This window comes from Amphiura filiformis, chromosome 5 (genome assembly GCF_039555335.1).
Source record: "Amphiura filiformis chromosome 5, Afil_fr2py, whole genome shotgun sequence".
NCBI classification, from domain to species: Eukaryota; Metazoa; Echinodermata; class Ophiuroidea; order Amphilepidida; family Amphiuridae; genus Amphiura; species Amphiura filiformis.
The window spans coordinates 68,172,169-68,191,000 of NC_092632.1; the positions used below are offsets into that span (position 1 = coordinate 68,172,169).

Here is an 18,832-nt window from a genome sequence, read left to right on the forward strand (position 1 = left end):
TTATATTCATTTGAAATGTACATATTGCAAGGGGAAATATATTTTGTTTCCTTCTTTTTTGAAACGGTACGAAAAAAAAATCCGTTCAATTATACGGGCCGGGGCATTGTACAGCATTCGTCATACGCACAGGAATTGTTGTTGTTGCTTGCCTGCCCAGAATGCAATTCACGTATACCAAGGTATTGGATTGCAAATTTGGCTATTTATTCACATTTACGCTGAAAATGCTCTCGCTTTTTTCACAAAGCAGCATAAAGGGGCGCGATATTTGATATTATTATGTAATTTTAAAGACAATCCATATCCAAAACCAATAGGGTTACCTCCCTTTAAAAAATAGTCAATTCAAATTAACATAGCTGCCATTTTTCAAGATAGTACCCCTAAATTACAACTATCATTGTTGCAAATGATCAAAAGACCATACAAGCAGTTAAGCAGTATTCAGACTTTTTATTGTACGTACAATATTGTATGTAACATATATACGTTATTTAATCTATTGCCATTCTATTTCCAGTAATGTTTAAGTTCTAACGAATGTTTGATGACGAAAAATCGATAATATATTTCTGCTAGATATTGTATGTAACATATTATCGATTTTTCGTCATCAAACATTCGTTAGAACTTAAACATTACTGGAAATAGAATGCCAATAGATTAAATAACGTATATATGTTACATACAATATTGTACGTACAATACTCGGAGTCTGGAGCGCTTACCCAGCAAACACAAAACGTTTTCGACATCATTCACAAAAGGTTATAAAAGGTTGTCAGAAAATGTTTAAATGTCGGGTTATATAAAGGGTATATTAAGGGTATAAAACGTTTTCATAACATTTAAAAACATTTTTTGATAATCTACTGCCCAACAAACACAAGATGTTTTACAGAAAATGTTTAAATGTCGGGTTATATAAAGGGTATAAAAATGTTTTAATAACATTCCAAAAACATTTTTGAAAACTTGATACAAAACATTCTAAACAGAATGTTTGCAATAACGTTTTAAAAACGTTTTCATGACCTTTATATAACCCGACATTTAAATGTTATTAAAACGTTTTGAATAAAACATTTTAAGAACATTTCTGTGTTTGCTGAGTGCAAATATTTTAACATAGTGTTATTTAAGTGTTGACAAAATATTTGGCAAAAAACGCTTATGAAAATAGTTTACAATAACATTTTTAAAAACATTTAAAAAATATTGTTGTAGTGTGTTTTCATATAAAAGCGTTTTAAACGCTTTTCATGACCTTTATATAACCCGACATTTTAATGTTATTAAAACGTTTTACCTAAACCAAAAGCCAAAATATAACTTATTTATAACGTTTTTAACACGTTTTTGTGTTTGCTGGGTAAGCCTCCCTTGCCGAGTAGAAAAACTTTTTCTTATATGACCACGTTCATGGCTCGCAACTTATATTGATTTTATCAAGCAAAAGGCTATGCCCTCTCTATGGACATGTCCAAGGGCTGTAATGAGGTGTCACCGGACTTGGAATAGATAATAACCTGATAATTGAAAAAACAGTACAATTCAGAAATTAGAACATTTCTACTATTTTTATATATGTAGGCTATATCATCAACATAAGGGAAGTCCCCATAGAAGTCATCATGATTGCCATAGATACATGAACTGACTGGCACAAAAACCTGGACAGATTAATCATCACACATGCTATAATACAGTAGGCTTGTTCAGACGATCGCTTGTAAAGTCGCTTGTAAGTACATTCGAATGTAAACTTACAAGTAGTGCCCGTCTAAACGCACTCGCGTGTAGTGACTTACTTTCAACGATTTTACATTTAAGATATTTGACATGTAGCGCGCTACATTCAAAAGTAAGGCCAGTGTGAACAAGACTCGCAAGTAAGCGTGACCTTATGTTGACCTCGTTATCAACTTCCGGGTCATTGCCCACACGTTGCTTTCATCAGCACATTCGACTTGACATGTAATTTTAAGCTTCTCTGCTCCGGAGACTCTTCAATTGTTAACATTTTCATTTTTCCCGCAAAACCTGACAAGGGTCATCGCTAGTGGCACTGCAGCTTCCAGTGATTCTGCATAATTTACTCAGCCAAGGACACGCTTACATGCGAGTGAATGGTCGAAAGTAACATCGTGTTGACACACACTCGCTTGTAGCGTAATTTAATTGCCGACTCGCATGTAAGTTACATTCGAAAGTAGGCTACCGTCTAAACACACCTAGGTATGGTACAAATATAGCAACAAATATTGGATACATGATGGTAATGACAAGTGTTAAGCAGTTCTCCAGGTGTTTGTTTTTAATATTGGGTGACTCCACATGGGATTTCAGATGCGCATCAATGTGACCTTGTCACAGTTTCAATCCACTAGGATGAATCAGAGCTAATCAAATGAGTAGGCTTACTCATATTTACCACTCAGAAAAAACCATCACAGTGCCCACACTGCAGGTCCTAGATATTGACGAGAATCACAGAATCAATTCTCGTAATGATTCTCGTAAGATTCGGTTGCAAGTTGATTCTCGCAACCGAAACTTACGAGAATCATTACGAGAATTGATTCTGTGATTCTCGTCAAAATCTAGGAGCTACAGTGTGAAGGTCATCATTCCAGACTTCCTGTGTACAAGCAGTAATGGATGCCATCAGTACTGGCATCAATGAATTGTTTAATATGAATTGAATTACGGGAGAGCGTGGCGAATTACGGGAGAGCGTGGCGAATTACGGGAGAGCGTGGCGCAATGGTTAGAGTACTTGCCTTTAGTGCATGAGGTCCCGGTTCGATTCGGCGGTGGCGATTAGCTGGGATATTGACTTGGAAAAAAAAGTCTGAAATTAATTGGCAACATCTGTAGATTAAATTCAGACTTCCGCCTCCCCATGGTTCATTTAGAATTGGGTAAATGAATCATGAAAGTACTCCGTCCTTCGGAGGGGCGTTAAGCCGTCGGTCCCGTGTGCAGAGAGTCATACCTGTACATGTATCTCGCAGCCAGTTTCGAAAAGAGTAGGGTGTTAACCCCTGACTGTTCCTAAGCCGTCCCGGTGTTCAAATGGACCCCAATGGAAATAAGCTTCAATAGAGGCTTTCTTGGGTTATCCAGGGTTGTCAAAACCCGAACAAATCAAATCAAATTGATCAATTCAGTATTATATACTGGTTACAATACGTTTCAGTATGTGGACCTGGTAGGTCCCTCATGTCGCGATGTCATCTGTGCGTACTAAAAGAAAGCCATACTGATCCGCATCAGTCCGAATTGATGCGGATCTTGCCTTCCATATGGAATTGTCCATTATTGGCAGGTCAAAGTGGTAATTATTGGAACAGATGTAATATGGTTGAGTAGATTAAAGAAGCAATTCAAAGAACTTGTCAGATATGTATGATTAGTAATCGGCATACAAGATGCTTGCTGTGATTTGGAATCAAAGATTGGAACGACCTGCCACCGGACATAACATCAATCGTTGATAGAGCAATTCAAAGAAGCGCTGCACACCCATTTCGAGATTAAGGACTTGGGAATCAAAGACTAAATCAATCTTTTTGCATGCACACTCACCCCTGCTCATCAGCTTCCCTAAGGAGGATTGAGCAGTATCCAAGAAGAAGAAATACAGATGTTGACCACTCAGGGGCTCAGTTTCATCAGGTTTCACTTCCTGGTTTCACAAAGCATGCACAAAGCCAATTGATTTACCCCTATTAAATCACTCTTACCGTCGATCATAAGTCTTAGTGATACAGGCCCACAGAATTCTATATACACAAGAACTGGTCATCCCTATACCGATGCGTGGCCATAAACGTAACCGTCCCCGCTGAAAAATGAATCAAAAAGGTACGGCAAGAATTTTTCGCATCACGTATGTCGAAGTTCACTTTTCAATGTGCAAACTGTAGTTAGGATAATGAAAACGACTGGTAAGCAAGTCTACTAAAAGACATCAAAATCTGAAGGAAAAAATGGCGTGCACCGTCAGCGGACCCTTTCCAGAACTAATACAGCATATTTAGCCATTGTCAACATGGGGTCATCGGTTTGAATATTTTCCTTATATAAAAAACTAACACCTCCGCTATATGGTATTTCATGATATAACATTAATGGGAAGACAAGTGCAAATGCTTTTCGTGTTTGAATCGGACGAGTAACAAGCTCTATGACGCATGATGTAAACAACGTCCGGTCATTAATAATTAATTAGGTAAACCCAAATATGGAAACCTCCAAAACTATGCAAATTAGGTGTTCGACGAATCAGAATACGATCAGCCCACCTCCAAAATTATGCAAATGAGTTGAGGCGGTTACGTGAACACATATACTTATTCTCATCTAGCTTTACTAAAAGATCTTTGTACAGGCCCCAGATTGAACATTTCCAGTCCAAATTATATCTAGATAATGGGGCATTTCCCCTCAACCATTTTTTAAATATTAAATAGGTGGAGGTATTACACCCCTAATAACTCCTACCCCTTCGAGCGGTGGCACTGATGGCGACCAAAATTGCACATCTTTTTTTAATCTTTTCCATAATTTTTTGCCCTTTTATCATTAATAATTCTTCTTGCTGCCCCTTTCTGCCCCTCCCTTTTTTCTTTTATAATTTGTTTTCTGCCACCTCTTCTTTTTTGTGGCCCCCTGCTTTTACCCTGAGGGCTCGTGCCCCAAAGCGTCCCCCAAAATATGTGCAAGTTAGCATAGGAAAAAACAGAAGAAAAAAAAGGAAAAAGAAAAAAAAACACCATCCCAGAGCCCAGACGCCTCGAACCGAGGCTACATGCAAGTAGAAGTCAGACACTCATCCTGTCTTCTTGAGGGTGGTTCCATGCAAGAAACATTGCTTTTGTTTTTTGTAGATTTGTTTGGCGCTTTCAACTCCACTGGTTATTTGCGCCAGTACTCACTCCTTTGTCAAATTGCACCTGTATATCTCCATTCAGTCACAAAACGTTATGTGCTTCACTGCATCATAGTTATTTCCTATCTTCTTTATGCCACGTTGTATGTCTCTTGCTGTATGTGTATACTCGTACGATGAATCCAAATTTATTTCTTTGCAGACGTGGTGAGAACCAAACGGTGTCTCTTCAGAACCACACCAGGCTGAGTCAGCCGAGGAAGGGCTAAAACGTGGTCAAAACTTTACATGATCCTCCGCTATAGCTTGACTTCCTGGCATCCAAGCCTGGTCCCCATTGCCCAAGTTTGCATTACCCATCCGACACCACGTGGAGGTTTGGGTTGAGTTGCCCGCGTGCAAATACTATGCCAGCTCTGCAGGCCTTGCCGGACTAAGAAACATTGCAGTATGAAGGCTTATTCTTATAGTTCAATGATCTTTGTTGTGGGAGCATTACACTGAACATTCATAATGACATAATCTAAGTTGGATTCAAGTCAAACACAGTCTTAGGATTTCCTATGCTTTATTGGTAATAGTGATGAATTGCATCCTGGCACTGCTCTCCCCTTAGTACAGTGATAAAACCATACATCATCAATTATAGTGATATTACTGATAGGAACAGGCAAAATCGTGTTTTTTTAGGGGTGTGAATTTTTTTTGCAAAATTGATATTGAGATAAACGATCAAAACTTTTGTATGTGTGTTTTGGTCATATTATAGCCTCATGCTAAATAACATGTACAAGCTCACATCGGATCTTTTTGCAGATTGATGTGGCCTAGGCCGTATATTCCCTCCATAATATTATGTTTTGCCCTTTACAGCAATGATAATAATTTTCACCTTGAAGCGGATGTATCCTAAATAAGTTGTCAGTGTGATATCATTTTTGGCCATCTTGTGGGTTAATCAATATAATTACCTTCAAAGATTAAAGAAATCACATGATCACCTTTAGACGAGTACATAGATTTGCACCCATGACAACGATTGCAACAGTATTGATTTGCTAGATTTTACCCACAAAATGGTGAAAAGGCTGACTGCCTCTATTAACCATAAATTGTTTTACTTTAAAAAAATTCACTAACCTTGAATTTTCGATGTGTGACACACATCTCCATCAGAAGAAGTCCTGAGATGTAAATGGACTTGCCCTTTTGTTGACCATCGAAAATTCAAGGTTAGTGAATTTTTGTGCTGAAAGTCAGTTTAAACTTTTGGAAATTGTTTATTACCAGCATGTATGAATGTATATTTGAGCATATTTGTCATGTTTTTGTTTTGTTTTTTTGGTTTTTTTCAGAACACCAATGATAGCAGGAGGACTCTTTGTAATCAACAAAACTTGGTTTAATAAGCTAGGGAAATATGACACCAAGATGGACATATGGGGTGGAGAAAACTTTGGTAAGTTTGTGTTCTTTTGTCACTAAACAAACTGTATTTTCTGATTGGCCCAAATCAAACCCAAAATTTATGTGGGTTTAATCGGCCGAAAATAAGCACTGCATATAATTTTCTTATTACCTTTATAAAGCCACTTTCCCACACCTTGATTGAAAAAGTCATGATGTTGCCTTCAAATCAGTCATCCCCAGATTGGTAAATACAAAATGAATACTGCATAACAACCAAGTTGAAATTCAGTTCTTGTACAAACTCATTAAGCATGTATGGTAATGGTCCAGTACAATGATGAAGTAGCCCTTAGAGTACTATTAACAACCCTTAAGTTAAATGTCAAGAGGACTACAGAGTCTAGTGCTTACTATTACCCCTGCTCTTGAAGATTCTCATGGGAATCTCAATCTCATCTTGATACAAAAACGAAGTGGGTTCTTCCGAATTGTGATTGTAAATGATGCTTGGGTAATCTAGAAAACAACTTATGTTTCAGTAAGTTTTTCATAAATTATTGATTTTGAAATAACAAAATCAAAAATTAACCTGTTTTGCCAGCCATGCCTGAGTTAAAGTTTTCCATAAATTATTGATTATTTAAGTATTGACAAGATATTTGACAAAAACTGTTTGCAAAAAATTGTTTACAATAACATTTTGAAAACAGTTTAAAAATGTTGTTGTAGTGTGTTTTCATACAAAACGTTTTAAAATGTTTCCATCACCTTTATATAATCCGACATTTAATGTTATTAAAATGTTTTTAAATAAACCAAAACCAAAAATGTAACTTGTTTTAAACATTTTAAAAACATTTTTGTGTTTGCTGGGTTATCTGCCTCCTGCCTTCAAATCAGCCATCCCCAGATTTGTAAATGACAACATGAATACTGCATAACAACCAAGTTGAAATTCAGTTCTTGTACAAACTCATTAAGCATGTATGGTAATGGTCCAGTACAATGATGAAGTAGCCCTTAGAGTACTATTAACAACCCTTAAGTTAAATGTCAAGAGGACTACAGAGTCTAGTGCTTACTATTACCCCTGCTCTTGAAGATACTCATGGGAATCTCAATCTCATCTTGATACAAAAACAAAGTGGGCTCTTCCTAATTGTAATTGTAAATGATGCTTAGGCTATCTAGAAAACAACTTATCTAAAGCTATGCTAGAGTAAGTTTTCATAAATTATTGATTTTTCAAATAATAAAATCACAAAATGACCTGTTTTGCTAACCATGCTTGAGTTAAAGTTTTTCATAAATTATTGATTTTCAAATCACAAAATGCCTTGTTTTTCTAAAGATTTGATAAAATGTAAGTCAATCTAATGATAATTAAGTCTCATTTCTAAAATTGAAAGAGGTGATCAGCATGTTGATAAGGGTATTGGAGGGGAGCGCGGCCTAGCGGTTAAGGCGTTGGACTGTGAATCCAAGGGTCGAGGGTTCGAATCCCAGGTCCGCCTAAGTTCGGCTGGCTCTTTGTGTCCTTGAGCAAGGCACTTCACTCTACTTGCTTAGTGCTTTGGAGGGCACTTTAAGGGGGTACTACACCCCTGCCCAATTTTGTGCCTATTTTTGCATTTTTCTCAAAAATTATAGTGCATTGGGGACAAGTAAGATATGTATATTATAGGGGCAAGGACTACAACTACTGCACTGGAAATTTAATTTCAGCACAGACAACAGTTGTGGAGTTACAGTCAAAAATGAGGGAAAACCAATATTTGATCAATAAATCAATAACTACTTGCTTTGAGTTACTGAATTTTCAGTACAGTAGTTGTAGTCCTTGCCCTACAATATACATATCTTACTTGTCACCAATGTGCTATAATTTTTGAGAAAAATGCAAAAATATGCAACAAATTGGCCAGGGGTGTAGTACCCCCTTAAGCTGTTGGTCCCGTGTACATGCATATTTTCTCACATTAATGTAGTGTGCAAGTTAAAGAACGTCACAGGCTATCGAAAAGAGCAGGGGATCATCCCGGTACTGTTGACTGTACTTCAAAAATACACTCATCTACTCTAGGTTCCAGAGTAAAAATAAGTACAGCTTGTCTGTACGCAGTGCGATAATACTCATACATATGAGGGAGGCACTAGTAAGGAAGAAGAAGAAGAAGGGTTTCAGGATTGTAAAATTGCAAGCTCATGCAAGACTCAAACAAAGTTTCTTTCAGATGGTTTCTACATCACAATTCCATCTATCATCCACACAAATTGGACCAGTTGCACAGGTCTGGGCCCTTTCAGTATGGGGCAGTAGTGTAACTGGGGGTGCCTGGGAGAATGTTTTTAGTACATCAGTGACCCTTTATTAGGCCAATTTTGGCTTAAAAAAATTAAATTTACCAAAACTTGTAAAATTTGCCAAAAGTTATAAAAATTGAATTGACAATTGTGTTAAATTTTGCCATAACTTGTTGGTATATCGATGGGTCCAAATTTGTCGAAATATTGGTGTAGTGGTTTTCAGTGGTAGTATAAACAGGTTTTATGTTTTTCCTCAAAGCGGCCTACCACTCCCTCAATTGTCAAAGCAGGGATTAAAAGAAAATAGTGTGTAAAGATATGTAAGCCGCCATTTATACCCTGCCTGAATATTATTATTTTCTTGCAGAGATATCGTTTCGTGTATGGCAGTGCGGAGGCCGTCTTGAAATCATTCCATGCAGTAGAGTTGGACATGTTTTTAGAAAGAAACATCCCTATATCTTCCCAGATGGCAATGCTAACACCTATATAAGGTTAGTACCAGTTAATTAGTTTTAAGCAGGTTCGCAATCGAACAGGTTTAGAACTGTCAAGCTTTCGTCAAGAGTAGCTCTGATTTCTTCAGGACAAAGTACCTAAGAATGAGACATGTAGGACGCCCCTTGCCTACTGGTGTCTCTGAAAAGAGCCGTTCACTGAAGACTGTCCGTTGTCAACAGAGAAGAAACAGATCTTGCCATCTGCTAATGTAAAAGGTTTGGTGGCTCTGAAAAGAGCTGTTCACTGAAGACTACCCTTGTCAACAGAGAACAAGAAGACCTTGCCTATCTGCTAAATGTAAAAGGTTTGGTGCCTCTGAAAAGAGCTGTTCACTGAAGACTGTCCCTTGTCAACAGAGAACAAGCAGACCTCGCCTATCTGGTTTGGTGGAAAAAGGCCATGAAGGTAGGCACTTGGACCAAAAACCCATGAAAATTGATGAGGTCATAGATTTTCAGACCTTGACCCTTGAAAATTTCGGTGAATTTTCAGCATTACCTACAATAACCATAATAGGTGGGACTAATAACTTTGTGGATTGATATAAAATGGCATGCACACAGTTGGGTGTAACACCTACGCAAATTGCGCTTTTGTGAACTGGGATTCTATTGACTCGTGCAGTTACAAAAAATAAATAATTCTTGCTTTATCACAAAGAGGTTTTGATTAAAATGTGTTAATAACATTTAAAAACTCATAAATGTAAAAAAAAACCAATAAAACAACATTTTAAAGATGTCAAAATTTTATTGGAAAATATTTTGGGCCAAACATTTTTGCAAAATATTTTGGCAACATTATGTTAGAATTTTTTTCATCAAGGTTTCAAAATGTTTTCTGAATGTTATTGAAACATTTTATACCCTTTATATAACCAGACATTTATATCTTTTCTGAAAACCTGTTTTGTGTTTGCTGGGGTGTCAGTATAATGTGACAGTGTTACTCGAAACTCAAAATATTGGACCTGTCTATCCTCTGTAAAAACAAATATAGAGGTTATCCACTTTACTCATGTGTGACTTCTAACAAATGGTGCTAGTTGTCGTAGTATTCCTCATTCAAACCAATTCAATGCACGAGAGTTACCTGCATGACTTTGGCGGGCTAGTTTGAAACAGTCATGGTTGCACATGCAGACACTTCTTTTGAAAGTCCTAAACAAGGTATAGCAGTCACTGATAGGATATGCAGCTTATAGAACACTGATAACCTCTATTCCTAGCGTTTTACTCTCATTAGCTCCCCATCCCATGCCCCATCAGACTTATTGAATTGATCTAAGGCTCCTCTTTGAGTGCACTTATATAGCAGGACATGGAGCTGTAACTCTACTTAATTCAATGTAATGCAAGGAACTATTTGGGTACTGAGTTGCATTGGATAAATATAGTTTGATCAGCTTGTAATCGGCGGGCCTTATAACATCGCATATTAATATCATATTTTATTTTGAGAATTGTCTTGTGACATCTAGCCAGAAGTATCACAAATTATTAAACGAAGTCCTATACTTTGTAGACTTCATTTAACACGCACAATATAGACCAGACAGGTCATCTATATCACTCTAAACGTGGGTGTACTTTTCGGCGCAGTGGTAAAAGCCAAACAATTCCCGCCGATTACGAGCTGATCAAAGTATAAACACATACCATCATCTAAACATTGAGTGGCAAAGGCAAAGTTGGCTTAGAAATGGTTCAGTTATTAGTGTTACTCTCTTAACTCTCTTCACGCGGGTGTCGACTGCAGGCGACATGTTTCATTTTTTTTTCAAAAATTCAAAATTTTCAGAAATGTAAATTGTTATGACCATATTTGGAATCAGCATGAAAATTATTTGTTCAGTAGTTCTTAAGATAGCTCTTGATATTTTGAGAAAATATTTCAACTTCAACTTTTTCTGTTAAAACGCATGGCTAGCACGTAGAGCATTAAATTGACCGATTGAAATCTAAGGGTTGATGATAGAAATCAATGTAAATAATTTGAAAAATAGACTGACTGAAAAATCTCATGTTTATGAGTTCAATGGTAAGAATATTTCCATGAGGTGAAATATGGACTTCAATATTTGACTTCAAACATTCAATATTTGTTTTATATATTACTCATAAGTTCCCAATTAATTTTAAAAATCACAAAGAAAACAAAATAAATCAAAAATATCTACATGTATATTTATTTTAGAAGCAACACCCACACCTATAATTGGTGAGTCGAGGAGGAAACTACGCTCGCGCGTCTGTCAGCATTGCTATGGTATAGTTCCACGTCAGTGCAATGGAAAATTGACTACTGCACGGGCGTGAAGTGCAATAGTCCTTTTGCAGCTGGCCGCTAAAAATAGCAAGAAATAATCAATAGTAATTGGCCAATCAAATGACAAGAAACTTTGTATGAGTTATATAAATGGGATTGACTCTTACCTGTTTTGTAGACTGTGACTCTTACCCGTTTTGTAGACTGATTTCACCATCTAATCAAGTGTTACTCCTATACTGGTATGTGTTGTATATCAGTTCGGGGGCACTGCTAATTCAAAGACGTCTCTGATATCAAATACTCTTGAAGCATCATGTCACATAACAGTATCATATTTCAGAGACATTTCATAAATCACATACTCCCTAGTTTCAAAACTCAGTCGCAAACGATATAAATAATTTTGATGAACGTGGCAGCGCAGTGGGAATAATTTTGTGTATAGGCCTTATCAGGGTTGTAGCTAGCCCAAGTTGAGCATGTTGAGTGCCTGCTAATTTTACTATCCAATTCATGAATTGGACAGTAAAATTGGGATTTTTTTACTTCAAAACATTTGATTTTGGCCATTGCAATCTAAGTGTGTTCTGGGACCATTTGTCAGAATTTGCACAGATAGATATAATTTTTCCACAGGTAGATATTTGTTAAACATAGGAAAGCTTATTCTAATACACCTCGACGTATGTGATACCACAGACCCCCGTATGTGAAATCACTGACCCGTCTTTGAAATCAGAGACGTCCGGTTATTACGAGTGCCCCCCGAACTGATATGGTTGGTATGAGATTTCAAACCTTTTTAGAGTAAATATTTTCAGTCTTCTACCAATTGGAAAGGATTTGTCCATAACTGCAACACAGCAAAAATCACTCTTTCTGACTGAATATTCAATTGGAAAAGATTTGTTTGATTGATAAAAAAAGATTGAAAATTCAAACAAATTCACCAAAAGATCGGAAAATCAATCTTTTGGATTGAATAAACAATTATATAGAAAATTTAAGAGAAGTAAGCATCTTGGCATTAATCAGGTTGAATAAGAGGCCGGTCGAGTGCAGATCCATCGGAACACGCTTTTCAATACAGAATAAATGCTAACCTCATCGTGACATCATCCAAGCAGCAAAGTTCATTTCCCATTGAAAAAGCGTTATCCGACAGATCTGCAGTCGACCATTCTGATATGCCTGGTTAACTCTGCATCATTTGGTTGTGATATTATCTGATGATCAACAAAGATGAGGAAATGAAAGTATCTTCATCCCCAAGTGACATAACAAAGATGAAATAGCAGAACAGATACTGATAATGAATATCAGGTTTAATTAATTCTTTCCACACAGGTGTCGACTGCAGGCGACAAGTTTTTAAAAAAAATTCATGATTCAAAAATTTCAGAATTATAAATTTTCATGACCATATTTGGAATCAGCATGAAAAATGTATTAAACTGAGTACAAACAAGCCTTGTATTGGTTCAGTGGTTCTTAAGAAAGCTCGTGATATTTTGAGGAAATATCTCAAAACTTGGAATTTTTACGTTGAAGTCTATGTCTAGCACGCAGAGTATTAATTGAGACACCATTTGGATATGTACAAATATCTTCCTCAATCCTCATACAATCATATCATGTATTTCAATTGGTTTTTGATACTGATACAAACACAAACATCCTCCCATAGGCTTCGATTTCAAAAGAGATACTTAGCCATACTCTATTGAATAGACTTGGGTTTCAAAAGAGATACTTAGCTATACTCTATGGGTTACCATAAATGGGTCACGATGAAAAAGAAAGTTAAACAGTTACTCAAGGCATTAGGCAAAAAAAAAAAGTTGTTGTGTTGCCCTCAACCGTCCGACCCTAAATCCTGAAAAATCAGGGTCGCAATTTTTTTTTTTTTTTTTTTTTTGAATGATGATTTTTACAGATTTGTTCAAAAACTCAATGTTTTTCACTTAAAATTAATATTTTATTGAAAGACTAGTCTTTAATTGATGTCTAACAGGAATCCAGAAGTCAAAATTGACAAATGTCCCTAATTGAAGAAGCATTATTTAATATTTGAGGGGAATTTTAAAAACTGAAGGTTTAAAAAAAAAAAAAAATTTTTTAAATTTAAAAAAATCCGACCGTCCGACCCAAATTTCCCATTTTCCCACTTGAGGGCAACACAACAATATTTTTTTTTTTTTTTTATTGTGCTCACCTGAGATCTTTTTGAATGTATCACTGTTAAATGGGTCACATTATTTACATTATAGTGAGATACCTTTGTAGTATCTACAGGGTGTCCCAGAATGATTTGTACCGTGTTTGCGAAAATAACTAAAAATAGAAGACGGGCAGTGTATATATTTTTGATACCAGCATTATAATGTTGGACATGTCTCCTACTTATTCTGTTAATTTCAGCACGCTACCTTTATTTGTTTTGGCGTGGCATGCAATAATGTAAAATCGATGAAAAACGACTCGCATACCTTTGAAAAATGGCACGATACGATTAAATGAAGAACGTGGGATGTTTGGCACAGCATTTCGACGACAACTACTGTTGGGGTTGGGCCCCGGGTTGGGCCTTAAAGCTTGCCGGACAGCGGCAATGTTCGCTCAAGTTCTTAGCTTCACTCTGCCGATTCCTGACAGTTCCGTGCTCGTCAAACTTCTTTACGTTATACACTATCGTCTCAACATAGCTGCCGGTTTGCCAGTAAGTTTTGAAAGAAATCCACGTTGCTGCACAGTAAATTGAGGAGCCGTCTTTTCTGTACCACAAGCAGTTCGATCTCTGCAAGCATTTCAAATGACATGGACATCACACCACAATAACTATATTTAAAACTACCGCCAAAGAGAGAATGGGATTAGGCCACACATCCTTAATTCCATATAATGCTTGCTTCAGAACGTCATAAATAATAGATAGATATCGGCTATTAAGTGGAAATATGAACAGGGCACAACCAAAATACCTGCATAACTTTTTCTAAATAACTTTGTGCTGAACGGTTAGTAATGTTACAGATTTTCAAAATAGGTTGCGTTGTCAAAACTTAGAATTCACCATTTTTACGCAATCTTCTATAACATCTACTAGAAACATCAAATTTTTAAAATCTAAAAAATCTGAGAAAGCTAAATATATGTATAACTTAAAATGCAAAACAATATGACCATTCAACATGCCCTTCATACCTAAAAAATTCCATCTTTCCCGGTACAGATCATTCTGGGACACCCTGTATAGTGTACCCGAAGGGGGTACTCACAAAGTATACAGGTATATGTGCCGCTGTAGAGGGTCACTTTTTTGCTTTTTGCAAGAAATTCGTAAACTGTCTCCCGATTTGAGAAATAAATCCCTAAACATGGGTCCAGATTTAAGAAAAATCAGTAAAAAACTTTCAAATCAGTCGTTTTTTAGGTAAAAAAAAATGAAACATGGGTCCCGATAATTGGTTGAAAACTGTCAAATTGGCTGTTGTTTTAGGTAAAAAAATCCCTAAACATGGGTAGGGGTTTCAGAGTTCCAGACTACCCCCCCCCCCCCCTTTTGGGGGAAATGTTTATCTTTAATACGAAAGGTAAAATATTCAAATGATGAACAACTTTTCCTTCCAGCTACATACACTTTAAGTTTAAGTACATAATATTAGATTTATCAAGTGTACTTAGAGGACTGTTAAGAATCGAAAATATAAAAAATATAAATTTTTGATAATTTGCCATAAAATTTGTTTTATAATCTAATGTGCTCTCAGGTCCCACAAAAATACTTTGCAAATGTCGCTATCCAATCCCATATATGTACAAAATTCAGTTGATTGTGATTTTTAAGGAAAGATTCATCTTGATTGAAAACATCATACAAAATTATAGCAAAAAAGAATGAGACAGAATTGATACTCTTTTGTGACTCATAGTAGTGCCAGGAGTGGGCTTACACAAATGTCAAAGAAAAAAGTTTATTTATCCTTTGTGTAGAAATTCACAGTCAAAACAGAATTTTATCACTATTGTGTTATGAGAAGAAGCATTGACTGGACGGGGTACTAAGAGTCAATGGTAAATGAAAGCCTTCAGCAAAATAACTAAATGCTGTGAAAGATGAGCTATCTATACTTTGATCAGCTCGTAATCTGCGGGAATTGTTAGGCTTTTTTACCACTACGCTGAAAAAGTAGATCCACGTTAAGAGTGATATTGTTCATCTGGAAGATCTACAATGTGCATGTTAAAGAAAGTAGACAAGTATAGGACTTTGTGATTTTTCTGGCGAGGTGTCATAAGACAATTCTCTAAGTAAAATATATTGATTAAAATTCCCGCCGATTACGAGCTGATCAAAGTATAAATTTACAATTTGGAATCCAGATTGGTCCAAATTGACAAACTTAATGTGGATATCGGTACTACCTGTAAATGTCAGCCAAACAAAACTCAGTATTTATATAAATCAAGAAACACCTGCACTTTAGCTATCCTCAGTTGACTGACCACATAATGGGCTGGTTAGGCAAACCTCTTGACTTAGCTCGCCACTCCCACTTTACAAAAATCCCAGACAGGTATTAAAACTGGAAATTATACCTGTCCTATACGATATCAATATTACATTGAATATCAATGTCATTGAGATGTAGACTGTCCAGTGATAGAAGTGGGTAAGTGCAGTAGCTGCCCTGTGAACATTTGACAAATTACACACATTATTTTGTATTCATCTACACACAGCAGCTATTGCACTTACCCACATCTGGCACTGAACAATCGATGTGTGTGTTTCACAGCTGATCTTGAGCGATCTATTTTCCGTCCAACGGAAGAGGAATATTAGCTTGATTAATATGAGAGGATGAAGACTATCGGTTACTTGGTGGCCAAATGGGCTATTCCATTTGAAATCCACACTACCCCTGTGGAAGATTTTAGAAATATTTTCCACAGGGGGAGTATTTTTTTCAAATGGAATTGGTCAGAGTTAATCATTTTGAAACCCATACTCCCTCTGTATTATGGCTTTACATATATCTTGTACAACTGGAGTGAGTATTTCAAATGGAAGTTACCCAACTGTCTATTCCATTTGAAACTCATACTCCCTCTGTGGAAGACTTTAGCTAAATCTTCCACAGGGGTAGTGTGGATTTTAAATGGAATAGCCCAATGGATGGATTAAGACTCAAAGTATCTTTAGCTATATATGGTCCACCAGAGATAAATTTAAGCTTATATAGAAAATATGTTCTTAGTTGTCTGGTATGAGATTTAAGTGTCTCATTTTATCAAACGCAAGGTCATATTTCTAGCAGAAGCTTAATGATGTAAAAGGGCAAGTTAAGTCGCTTCCTCCAAAATAATAAATTTAACAAGTAATTATGTCTATGCACCCCGGGGGGCACTCCCATTGTGGCCTGTACACCATCCGCGATAATAAAAACGCGTAAAAAGGGTCGTTTTTTTTTGGGTAGGTACGATACGTGCGTATCGTGTTTAGGGTGTCAAAAACATGAAAAATTGGAAAAAAGGGTTGCAAAATTGCAATTGCTAATGAAATTTAGGGTATGAAATTTGATGCAAGGAATAAAATCCCTGTTACAGGCGCGTGTTACCTGTTTAGGGAATCGTTTTAGCCAGTGGCGAATCCATGATTTTTGGAAAGGGGGGGCACAAACTTAGTATAATCGGCGCAGCAGCGCCGTTCGTCGCGCTTGCGCGACGCAGGGGGGTGTCTGAGGGGATGTGCCCCCCTCAGAAGTGAGAAACTTTTACAAAATACAGACCTAATTGAAGCCATTTGGTGGACCATTTTGTCACTATTATTGTGTAAAATTTTTAATTTGAAAAGGCTGAAAAATTGTGAAATGACGGTCCAATTGTCGACAAGTTTTCACTATTATTATGTAAATTATTGCTTTAACATAACTCTTGTTTTGGGTGTCCAAAGCAGAAGCGAAAGGGTAACTTCTTTATGCATACTCAGGGGGTGTCTGAGGGGGAGTTTTAAACTTTTGGGCAGAATAATTGAAATTTCATATTGAATCTTGAAATAATAGAGATGGACATTTTTTAATTTTTACACAGGAATACCAGGAGAACTGCTGAAGTATGGATGGATGACTACAAACAATTCTTCTACAATGCTAGACCCTCAGCTAGAGGAAAGTCATATGGCAAGTAAGTTACCACACATGCTCATCTATCTGGGCTCAGTTCTATAACCCCAATACATTTGCACATTCATTGAATGACCTTTGACAATTTGAATGCAAAAACTCCTACTCTGCAACATGAGGTCAAATTTTGCACTTTGATTGTTTTATTGAGGTTATTGAACTATGCAATTGGGATGAGGCTATGGTGATCCATAGTGATATATGAATAATTAGTCACTGCCAAGCTAACTGACCTTCAGCTAGAGGAAAATCTTATTGAAAGTAAGGAGATAGCAGGGGCGTGCCCAGAAACCGGTCCCGGGGGCTGAAGTCTGAATGCAAAATGTTGAAAGGTTTAACATCGGCGTGTGATTGCCGCAGTTGCGCCTGCGCGACAGGGGGTGTCTGTCAGAATTAGAAATTTTTTGAAAGTGAAAGCCCCAATGGAGCCATTTGGTGCAACATTTTTACACATTTGTAGGTTATTTTCGGAGCATATACAGCCTGTCTCAAAAAAAATTGTGCAAGTGAAAAGCGCCCTCTTTGGCAATTAAAAAAAACTGTTGTGACATTATGCTTACATCAACGTCAAGGCGCAGTCTTAGCTCTCAAATGACGTTTGTTCTGTTCACTTTGCTTGTTGCAATCTCGAGATATATTTATTTAACAACGAAAGGGTCAAATCACAATTGTGCCACTTTTACTATAGGAAAGAGAGCTGTACATGTAAAATCAATGATATAGCTGATGCGTCTAATGCACTCTCCCTTCGGGGCTCGTGCATAAGACGCATTATTCGCATCAACATCAGCGCACGTGTATTATTTTGTCTAATTTCTCTTCCAACAAGTAATATAAAATAAGGTCCGTATGCACAAAAGAGTTAGACCGGGTCTAAAGTTAGACCTGATCTAAGGGGAATTTAGTACCATGAGAAAGGACATTTTGCTCTAGAACTCTACAAAGTTATTTTGTATTATTTTTGAACGTTGCATTAAAATCTCAAGTTTAGAATTTGTTAGCTACTCTAGGAAGGAAATAAGAGTAAAGGACCATTCCGGTGGAACTTAATTCCAGTTAGACCAGGTCTAACTTTAGACCCTCTCTAACTCATTTGTGCATACGGACCTTAGTGTGCAATATTTTTTGTTTGTGTTTTAACATGTCTTGAGTGACTAAGAGAACAGTATTTACCATGATAAAATCATTGACGTGCACATGTATTTAATTTTACAACAGAATGGAAATATTTATTTATCTTTTCTGTGGAAAATGAGAA

The 18,832-nt window shown here is 36.7% G+C and overlaps 1 protein-coding gene across 1 annotated transcript in view; it reads left to right on the forward strand.

Annotated features, from left to right (window-relative positions):
- The window catches only part of LOC140151949 (polypeptide N-acetylgalactosaminyltransferase 16-like), a 274,100-nt gene that overhangs the window by 249,748 nt on the left and 5,520 nt on the right, over nt 1-18,832 (forward strand). Inside the window, 3 exon segments of the mRNA XM_072174254.1 lie at nt 6,256-6,359; nt 8,985-9,111; nt 17,483-17,575. Of these exon segments, the coding sequence (XP_072030355.1) occupies nt 6,256-6,359; nt 8,985-9,111; nt 17,483-17,575 (324 nt within the window).